This window comes from Nannospalax galili, unplaced genomic scaffold (genome assembly GCF_000622305.1).
Source record: "Nannospalax galili isolate Female #2095 unplaced genomic scaffold, S.galili_v1.0 scaffold262, whole genome shotgun sequence".
NCBI lineage: Eukaryota > Metazoa > Chordata > Mammalia > Rodentia > Spalacidae > Nannospalax > Nannospalax galili.
Window position 1 is genome coordinate 1418742 of NW_008348083.1, and position 11057 is coordinate 1429798.

General features: G+C 47.6%; 1 protein-coding gene across 1 annotated transcript in view; it reads right to left on the reverse strand.

Annotated features, from left to right (window-relative positions):
• The window catches only part of Myo1f (myosin IF), a 59416-nt gene extending 49222 nt beyond the window's left edge, over positions 1-10194 (reverse strand). Inside the window, exon 1 of the mRNA XM_008844580.3 lies at positions 10043-10194. Coding sequence (XP_008842802.1) covers positions 10043-10045 — 3 coding nt within the window. The 5' untranslated portion in view covers positions 10046-10194. The remainder of the gene's footprint in view (positions 1-10042) is intronic.
• Between the last annotated feature and the right edge of the window lie 863 nt (positions 10195-11057).

Here is an 11057-nt window from a genome sequence, read left to right on the forward strand (position 1 = left end):
TTAAAAAAAAAAATTCTCTGTGTGTGTGTGTGTGTGTGTGTGTGTGTGTCTGTCTGTCTGTCTGTCTGTGTGGGGTCCACATCTGTGTACATGCAGAAACCAGAAGGGTTTGGGTGGATCCCTCAGAACTGGAGTTATGGATGTTTGGATGCCTACTCCCATCCTTAGGAATGAGTAGCAAGTGCTGTTACTCTCTGAGTCATTTCTCCATCCCCATGACCAAGCTTTTTAAGTGAATTACTTCATCTCATCCTTTCAACACACAGAGGTTGGTACTATTATTAAGTCCATTTTCCAGAAGAGACAACTATAGCTCTGAGAGGTGAGGGGGTCACACAGAGGGAACATGGCAGTGCAGAGAGACAGCATAGGACACAGTTCATCTCCAACCCTATCTGAGTCAGAGGTGGCTGGGGTTGGTGCTTGGTCAGATGAGGAGGGACAAGAGCACTCATGTGCAGTCTTTTCTTTTGGGCTGCTCCTGTCTTTGTGCTTCGAGCTACTCTGCTGAGCTGAGACCCATGGTCACTTCCCTTCAGTGGGATTGGAGGCCCCTAGGCCAGCTGTGGATGGCCCCTCTGGCCTTTAAAGATGAGTTCCTCTTTTTGTTCCTCCCCTGTTCCCCAACTCTGCTCGGCAGCTTCTGTCTCTTCAAGCTCATACCATTTTGTCCATCAGTCCTGCCTCCCTCTGACATCCATGCTCCCAAGTCACTCTAAGCTCCACTATCTATCACAAAATCATTGGAGCACTCCTGCAACCTTGATACTCAGGAAATGGAGGCAGGAGGATCAGTTCAGGGTCATCCTCAGCTACTTAGTGGGTTGGAGACCAGCCGGGGCTATGTGAGACCTGTTTTGTTAATGGAATTTCGAATTTATTTATATATATTTTAGGTGTACAAGTGTTTTGTCTGCATGTATGTAAGTGCACCCATGTGTGCAATGCCTATGGAGGCCAGAAGAGGGCATTGGGTCCCCTGGACCTGGAGCTGTGGATGGTTGTTAGGGGCCATGTGGGTGCTGGGAACTGAACTTGGGTTTTCTGCAAGAGCAGCCAGTGCTCTTAACCACTGAGCCAGCTCTCCAGCCCATGATACCCTGTTTAAAAAACAAAATAAACAAACAAACAAAAAACCCTAGATAATAGGGGTTGCAGAGATGGCTCATCAGTTAAGAGCACTGAATGCTCTTGCAGAGGACCTGGGTTCAGTTCCCAGCACCCACATGGCAGCTAATAACTGCCCATAACTCCAGTTCCAGGTGGTCAAACACCCCCTTCTGCCCTCTTCAGGCATTGCACAGCATTGCACTTACATGCTGGCAAAACGCTCATATACCTAAAATAACTAATTAATAAAAAAGAATATCTCTTTGTCTGTGGGCCCCAAGTCATCTTGGTTCAAGTTGAAACTGTGTTCCTAAGTTCCTTCCTTGAACTAGGGGCTTTGTGGGGGGGGTGGTGCAGCAAATAGGTTTGTGGTCTCAGTTGACCACAAGCTGAGTATGACTCAACCTGCTGGAGCTCTTGTGAAAGACAGTGAGGGGCTAGAGGTGGCTGGGGTGGGAAGTAGGAGGCAGCTTCTTCCTTTAGGTCTTCAGACAGCTCTCCTACACCAGGGAGGTGGGGCTGGTGGGGGCAGCCTTCCTGGTGCTAATGAAGGGAGGGGCTGTTTGTGGTCAAGGTGGCGGTTCTTGTAGGGCTGGGGCTTACAAGCCCTGTAGTGAACAAATTTCCTGATTCCTAACTGTGCATGGAGGTGGAGACCAGGTTAAGTAGACTGGTCTTAAATACTGCTGTTGACTCTCAGAGTGGTGATGCAAGTAAAAGCTAGTCACCAAGAAAGGCTGTGTTTGTGGGAGTTAAGGCAAGCTGTGAGAGTCTGATCTTTAAAAAATAATGTTTTATTTATTTTTATTTTACATGTATTTTGTCTTCATGCATGTAAGTGCACCACATTTGTGCAGTGCTTCCAGAGACCAGAAGAGGGCGTTCAATCCCTTGGAACTGCAGTTAAGGACAGTTGCTAGCTGCCATGTCAGTGTTGGGAACCAAACCTGTATTCTCTGCAAGGCAGCCAGTGCTCTTAACCACTGAGCCATCTCTCCAGTCCCCTATAGGCTGATCCTGCAACTTGATGTCAAGGGCTAGGAAGGCCTTTTGGTTGTGTATATATATGTGTGTGTGTGTGTGTGACTCCAACATTCTAGTTTCTTTGGTGTGGCGAGCTCAGGCCCAAATGAGGCTGGAAGGATGCTCAGAGGCCATTTAACAGCAATGGACTGCTCATGACAATCCCTAGGTGAGCTCTCATTTCCTAAGAAAAAGGAAGGGGCAGCTGTTGTCAAGGTGGCTATTAAGAAAGTGGCCTCTGGAAGGACTGAATTGAAATCACCTCCATCTGTGGCTCATCCAGCAGCTCGCCAGACCTCCCTGCCTCAGTTTTCTCATTTGAAAAATGAGAACACCAAGGCCAGTAGATCTCATGGTGCTGCTGTACAGCTTCAAGGAGGCACAGATTGTCACATGAAAATACTAACATTTCCTACTATAGTCATGGCTACCACCCTTGAGCTTGGCCAGCCCCAGTGGGCCCAAGGCCAGAAGGAAGAGCTTTTGAAATTCACACCCAAAATCTCAAGTGTCAGGAATGAAGATATTCTAAAGAGACTTGTGTCCCTCACATTGGCTGTCAGACTGTTACTGAAACAATGAACCCCTAGGAACTGGAAGTCCCCAAACAACATCATGCTGAGAGAGGAGAAAGCCTAAAGACAGGGCCAGCCAGAGGAGTTGTCTTAATTCACCTTCCAGAAGAGACATTGAGGGTCAGTGGTGGGCAAGAGCAACTCGACTGGGAACTGCTTAGATATCCAAAGCTCTGGCCTCTGCATAAACTTAACCTCATCTTTAAGACCAGAAAGATGGATGTGTGTGTGTGTGTGTGTGTGTGTGTGTGTGTGTGTATGTGTGTATGACTGCATCCCCTTATCCCTCCCCGCAATGTGGCCACACTGAATGAATCTTTTTGTGCTTTTATTATTAATTTGGCTGTTTTAATTCCTTTATGGAGAAAGGGTGGCTGAACCTGGCTTGTGGGGGCACAGGCTGTGACCCAGAGCCTGGTAACACAAATTCTCTTAGACCTGGTGGTGATGAGCAAGAGCCCCAGAGCATCAGCCACTTCCTTCCTAGCAGGAACCTGAAAACTATGGAGGCCTGAGCCTGCTGCTGTAGCCCTGCTGGGACCAACTGCTGCTCCCAGACCCTGCCTTTGACACTAGAACTTTGGGCCTACCTTCCCAAGGCTTGGTGGGGTTTTAGAACCACACCCTGAATCATTGAACTGTGAAAACAGCGTTGATTCCCTGCCAGGATCTCTCTCTCCCTATGGTGGAGGGGGAGGGATGCATAAAGGATGGGGCCCATGGATTTATTTCTTTTTGGTCTAGCTGGAGGCCAAATAGCCAACAGATAGAGACCCTTGTCTTTCAGGACAAGAGTCCATCATAATTCTTCAAAGACTTGATGCAAAGCTGGAGTTGGGGAACCCAAGTCTTAGTCTTTTTCTTACTAGAGAGGAACCTGTGGGATGTGGCTTCGATGTCCCAAACCTGTCTGTCTCACCCACCCCACTTCTTGTCCAATCAGTTGTGGCGCTTTCTTTTTATTTTTCATTATGTAGAAAATACTTTATTATTATTATTATTATTATTATTGAGACAGGGTCTCCCTGCAGCCTCAGCTGATCTGGAATTCACTATGTAGACCAGGCTGGCCTTGTCACAGAGATTGGTCTGACTGCCAGGATTAAAGGCATGTGCTACTGCCTCTGGCTTAGAAGATACATTATTAGTTTCTGTAATCAAATCCATGTAGATAAGACCTGACGATCTAAAGCAATATGTTACCTCTGAATGTTTTTGATTTCTTTTTTAAAAATATTTTATTATTATTATTTTTAATGCATATGAGTGTATTGCCTGCATGTACGTGAGTGCACCCGTGTCATGCAATGCCGTGGAGGTCAGAAGAGGGCTTTGGATTCCCCTGGATATGGAGTTAAGGATGGTTCGTAGCCGCCAAGTGGGAGCTGGGAATCGAACCCAGATCCTCTGCAAGAGCAGTCAGCGCTCTTAACTGCTGAGCCATCTCTCCAGCCCCTGTTTTAATTTTTGAGACAGGGTCTCCCTGTAGCCCCAGCTGATCTGGAACTTGCTATGTGGACCAGGCTGGCCTTGATCTCATAGAGATCTGTGTGCCTCTGCCTCCCAAGTGCTGGAATTAAAGGTGTGTGCCACCACACCCAGCTCCTCTGTAGGTTTTAAAAACATTTAAAAATTACATTTATTTATTTGGTGGGGGCATGGGGCACAGCACACAAGTGGTCAGAGGAAAGCTTGCAGGAGTGAGTTCTCTCCTTCTGCTGTGTGAGTCTCAGCATGGAACTCAGGTCTTCAGGCTTGGCAGCGGGTCCTTTACCTGCCGAGCCAGGGCACCGGTCCTGTTTTTGTTTTTTGAGACTGTGTCTTATCATCCAAGATGGCTGTGACCTCCTCATTCTCCTGTCTCTACCTCCCAATTGCTGGCATTACTGGTGTGCCACACCACTCCCAGTTTAGTTGTGGATTCTTATTTATTTATTTACTTATTTTTATTTTATGTGTATGAGTGTTTTGCCAGAGAGGGTGTTGGATCCCCTGGAACCTGAGTTTTAGACAGTTGCTGCCATGTAGGTGTTGGGAACTGAACCTGGGTCCTCTGCAAAAGCAGCCGGTGTGCTTAACTGCCGAGCCATCTCTCCAGTCTTAAATGTAATAAAATCTTAAATGTTGTTTTATTTGACTTATTTGTGACAAGGTCTCAAATAGCCTAGGCCGGTCTTTCTCAAATTTGCTATGTAGCTGAGGATGACTTTAAACTTCTGATTCTCCTGCCTCCGCCTCCTGAATGCTGGGATGACAGATGTGCACCACCACATCTGGTTTATGTGGTGCTGGGGATGGTTCCAGGGCTTCATGCATGCCAGGCAAGTGCTCTACCAGCTGAACTACATCTCTTGCCTCAGTTAGGGTAGGGGTCTTAGTAAGCTTCCTTCCTAAATCCCTCCTTTTCTCTCCATCCTCTCAGCCACTGGACCTGAACCAAGCAGCTGCACCTCTGCTTTCCATGTTCCTTTTTTAAAAAGGATGTATTTTATTTTTATTTATGCGTATGTGTGTATATGTGCACATGCATGTGAGTGCCCATGGAGACCAATTAGATCTTGTGGAGCTGGAGTTACAGGCAGGTGTGTGCTACTAAATGGGGTACTGGGAACTGAACCCAGGTCCTCTGTAAGAGCAGCAAGTGCTTAACCTGAGTTGTCTCTCTAGCTCCTCCTTACTCTTGTTTTTGTGGTGCTGGGGATGGTGCTAAGGACCCTGCACATACTAGGCAGGCGTGTGCCTACCCCTGAGCGATATCCCTAGTATCATCTTTTTTGCTTTGTGTCTGAACCTTCAAAACAACCACCATTACCTTCATGTCACCACCACTGCCAAGCTGTAGCTGCCTCCACCCCTCACAGTCAAACAGAAACTGCTGGTAGCTTTAGTGTCAGTGCCACAGATGAAACAGCAACCAATTCCATCATCGGTGTTCTGTACAACTACCACACCATCACCATCATCACCAACCCTAATTAACTAACCACCAACAAAAACAACCAGCCAAGAGCGATGACATATGTCTGCATTTGGGAGGTTGAGGCAGGAAGATCATGAGTTTGAGGCAATAACAACAACAACAATAATAATAATTATTATTATCACTTGTCCCCAAACAAAAAACAAAACCCAATACCTACAATAAAACAATAACCATTATCAACAACAACCATCATGAAATACATCATGGGGGCCAGTAAGATGGCTCAGTGGATAAAGGTGCCAAGTCTGATGACCTGAGTTTGATCCCTAGAACCTACATGGTGGAAGGAGAGAACAGACTCCTGAGAGCTGTTCTCTGACCTCCACATGTGTGCCCCTCCCCACAAAATAAATAAATGAAAACAAACAAACACCAAGAGGCTGGGAAAATGGCTTAGTAGGTAAGAGCACTTGCTGTAGAAGCATGAGGGCCTGAGTTTGAATCCCTGGCATCCATATAAAAAGCCAGATGTGATCATATATGTTTGTGCAACCCCAGGCAGAAGCAATAGGACCTTTGGGGTTTGCTGGCAGCCAGCCTAGGTCCAGATACTGTGAGAGACTCAAGGAATGAGTTGGAGTAATAGATCCATTGTCTTCTTCTGTTCTTCATAGGCTTGTGTGCTCAGGTATGTAAATCTGCATGCACACATCACATATAACACACACACACAGAGCAGTTATTGATAATGATACACAACCATATCCCATTCAAAATCCAATAATGCTTTTGTCAGGCACAGTGGCACATGCCTTTAACCTCAGCAGTTGGAGACAGAGGCAAGCAGATCTCTGTGAGATTGAGGCCAACCTGGTCTACATAATGAGTTCCAGGCCATCTGGAGCTACAGGGAGACCCTGTCTCAAAAAAAAAAAAAAATCCAGTAATGAATTGCCACCCCATTCACCAGTAATGAGCAACCAATAGGAAATGAACTGTCAATCACCCAGTTGCAAATAATGGCCATTTACTACCACCCATCACAAGCACCATGGTTTCCTGATGAAAACAACCAAACATTAATGGCTAACATTAAGTATCAGCTAGTCTGGTTTGGAGGAGCACTCCTGTAATCCCAGCACTCAGAAAGCCAAGGCAGGAGGATCAGGAGTTCAAGGTCATCTTGGCAACCTAATAAATTTGAGGGTAACCTGGGCTGCCTGAGACTCTAGAGATACAACTCAGTGGTGGAGGTTTGCTTACTGTGCAGGAGGTCCTGGGTTCCATCCCCATGTAAACAGATCATGGGGGAGCATGTCCATCATCCTAGCATTGGGAGGTGGAGGCGGGAGGATCAGGTTTTCAAGGTCATTCCATCCTGGGATATGTGAGACCCTGTCTCAAAACAACAAAAGTGCCGGGCGTGGTGGCACACGCCTTTAATCCCAGCACTTGGGAGGCAGAGGCAAGCAGGTCTCTGTGAGTTCAAGGCCAGCCTGGTCTACATAGTGAGTTCCAGAACAGTTGGGGCTACAGGGAGACCCTGTCTCAAAACGACCAAAACAACAACAACAACAACAACAACAACAACAACAAAAGCTAATCACCAGAGGGGCTGGAGAAATGGCACAGAAGTTAAGAGTATTTGATGTTCTTCCAGGGGACCTGAGTTTGTATCCACATCTGGTGGCATCCACACTGGTAACTCCAGTTCCAGGGGATCCTACACCCTTTTCTGGCCTCTGTAGGTGATACACAGAAACATATAAAACAAAAATAAGGGGCTGGAGAGATGACTCGGCTTTTGCAGAGGACCCAGGTTCAATCCCAGCACCCACATGGTGGCTAACATGAATCCGTAACTCCTGTTCCAAGGAATCTGATGCCTTCTTCTGACCGCCACGGGTATTGCATGACACAGGTGCACTTAAACACATTCAGGCAATATACTCATACACATAAAATAAAAGTAACAAATATTTTAAAATAAACAAAAATAAATCCTTAAAAAACGAAGAAACTAAAGACCAACTGTTGTCACTGCCGACCACCACCACCAGCCCATCTGTGAGGACTATTGTTGACATAATCTCCACTAACCAACAGCAACACTCCGATCACAACCACAACAGTACCTACCTCACAAGGACATCTACAATAGCCAAGAATGGGTGACCCACAGCCATCTCTATCACTGAATCCACAGGAACTTCCCAGGTGATGGTGGCTGCTGTGTGTGTAGCAGTGTTTTCCACAAAGGACTTATGAACATTGCTTCACTGACTCTTTCAACAGCGTCAGCAACCCAGACAGCAGTATGGTTCTCCTAGATGGTTTCAGTCTTTTCCTTTCTCTTCCACTGTCTTCTTTTCCCTCCCTCTCTCCCTCCTCCCTCTCTCCCTTCTTCCCACTCTCCTTTCCTTTGTCTCCTGTAACCCTGGCTGAACTCAAACTCACTAAGTAGCAGAGGATGACCTTGAATTCCTGGTTCTCCTGCCTCCACCACCAGAGTTCTGGGATGACTGGCACGCACCCCCATACCACATTATTTATGCAGGGCTGGGGATCAAACCCAGGGCTTTGTGCATGCTAGGCAAACATTCTGCCAGCTGAGCGACAGCCCCAGTCCCATTTTTGTTTTTTTTTTTGAGACAAGATCTCACTAGGTAGTCCATGCTGCCTCAAATTCATGGTCCTGCCTAAACCCCCAGAGTGTTGGGATTACACGTGTGCCGCCCTACCTGGCTTCATCATCTATCTGTTCACTTAGATGCATTCATTTCTCCCCTTCCAGATCCGTCTGCAAAAGCAGTCTGTTGACTAAGCATTTCTCATCCTTGGCAGAGGAGGGGTTTCCTTTCAGGTAAGAAATTCTCTTCCTTCCTTCTTTTTTTTTTTTTTTTAGAACAAGTTTCATGTAGCTCAGGCTGGTTTCTAAATTGGTTATATAGCCAGTGATGACCTTGATCCTTCTGCCTCCACCTCCCAAGTGCTGTTCTGACAGACATGTGCCACCATGTCCAGTTTGTGTGGTACTGGGGATGAAACCCAGGGCTTGTGCATGTTAGGCAAGCGCTCTACCCACTGAGCCCTAGCCCCAACCCTCACTGGCTTTCTGAAAGATGAGTTCTCTCTCAGATTAATTTTACCTCTCACCCAACTCCCGGCCTCCACTCTGATCATCTGCTGTAACCACAAAGAACCCTGCAACCATCCCTCTCCTAAAAACAGGCCCTCGTTCTTACTGATAGAATGACACAAAATGAAAGTTGAAGTGGACTGCAGATGCCTGGAGCTATGGGGGGGTGACTTGTATGACCACTCCTGGCTCTGTCTTACTGTGGGTGTCATAATGCTGCCGGGTCTAGACCCTTGATGGTGACTGTCCCCCAACATTGCCAGCACCGTCAGCAGACCTCAACCTAAACACGCAGCGAAACTCTGGCTGCCGTGTCTCCACTTTAACCCTTGTGCAGTGGCGTGGACACACCCTCCTCCACTTCTCCTTCCTCCTCCTCACTTCTTCCTCCTCCACCTCCTTCCCTCCTCCTTTCTCTGTTTCTTTTCTCTCCCTTTTCCTTCTTCCATTTCCTCCTCTTCGTTCATCCTCCTCATTCTCTCCCATCTCCTGCTCCTCTTCCACCTCCTCTTTCTCCTCCTAGTCTCCTTCCTCTTCCATCTCCTGTTCCTCCTCCATCTTCTCTTCCTCTTCCTTTTTCTCAGTAATATTAATTGGCAATTAAATGATGATGATGGTTTATTTTCAGTGCTTGAGATGGAGGACCTTGAGCAAGCTGGCCAAGTACCCTGGGCTACACCCCTAGCTCTGAGATTGTTACAGTAAAACTACCTGTCATCTACACAGTCACCACACCCCACAGCCTGTGCACAAGACACGGTTTCTTCTCTCACTGGCTGACTCCAAGTGGTCAGACCCACACACCTCTTGAATGTTTCCAACAATAACTTCCCTCTTCCCACTAAAAATGTTCCCTATCTAGACCAACTTCCAAATATGACATCTTAAAACGGAAGCCAAAAAGAGAGAAGTGACGATGAAAACCAGAGGGAAGATGAGGGTCTGAGCTGAGTGACAACTGGTTCTCTAAGCCCTAGGAAAGGGGCATGTCCCTGCCCATGCAGACTGTCGGATTCCCTCGGGGGCACCTTCCACCTGCCAGTTACAGCTATGTTCTTGGCCCCCATAGCCAAGCAGCCATCATCAGATAAGAACTTGGTCTCTGATAAGGGACATGAGGAGTGCCCTGACGTGCCTTGAGGGATCCTCTCTAGAGTCTATTAGTCTCATAACCAGTGCTCCAGTTTCTGAGGGTGCTCTGAGGGCACCGTCACCTAGTTGATACTAGCCCCCCCCTCCATGCACCTCGGAGCTCACCCTAGAAGGACTCACCATGGTGAGGGTTGGCGTCTGGGCTCCTGTGGGTGACGATGGGGTAGGCTCAGGAGGCTCTTGGGGGCGGCTCGGGCATGGCCCTACTCCTGCTCCTTCACTGACTCCTGGTCCTAGTTCCTGTTACAGCAGCCCCTCTCTCACTTCCTTTGATGGGAGGGGCTGTGGCCACAGGGGAGGGAAGCTGAGGGCGGGGAGAATACTCTAAGAGCCCCAGCAGCAAGGCAGAGCTGAGGCAGCTGACCGATCAGCTGGAGCCTGAAGAGTTAGTCAAAAATTTCTAGCAGCCATTGCCAGAGTAGAAAGTCCCTTCTCCATTTATCTCCCCAGTAATGCATGCTACAGCAAAAATCACTTAGGTCAGCTGGCTGGAGGACTGGCCAGCTCGTCGAGGTCTCTCAGCATCAGGGAAGTGCCATTTCAGATGTGTGTCTCTGGGTGTTCTATGCAACCTGCCTTCTAGAGAACCCCTGCTTGGTCCTCCCTGTAGAATGTCGCTCTGGAGGGACATGTATTTGCCAGAGAAGGGTAAAGGGAATGCAGGGAGTGCACCTGTAAGGTCTCCAATGTTGTATGTCAGATGTGAATTAAAAAAAATCTTTGTGTAGCCGGGCGTGGTGGCACATGCCTCTAATCCCAGCACTCAGGAGGCAGAGGCAGGTGGATCTCTGTGAGTTCAAGGCCAGCCTGGTCTACATAGTGAGTTCCAGGACAGCTGGGGCTACAGGGAGACCCTGTCTCAAAAAGACAAAAAAAAACTTTGTGTATGCACATATGAGTATGGGTGATTATGTGCCATGGTGTGTGTGGAGGTCAGAGGACAACCTCAGGTGTCAACCCTCACCTTTCACCTTGGGACAAGGTCTCTTTGTTGTTTCTCCACTGTGGAAGGAGGCTGGCTGGTCTTCAAACTTCTGGGAATTACCCTAGCTCCACTTCCATTCTCACTGTGGAAGCAGTGGGATTACAGATACCCACTACCAAGTCTGAGTTTATGTGGATTATGGGGATTTGA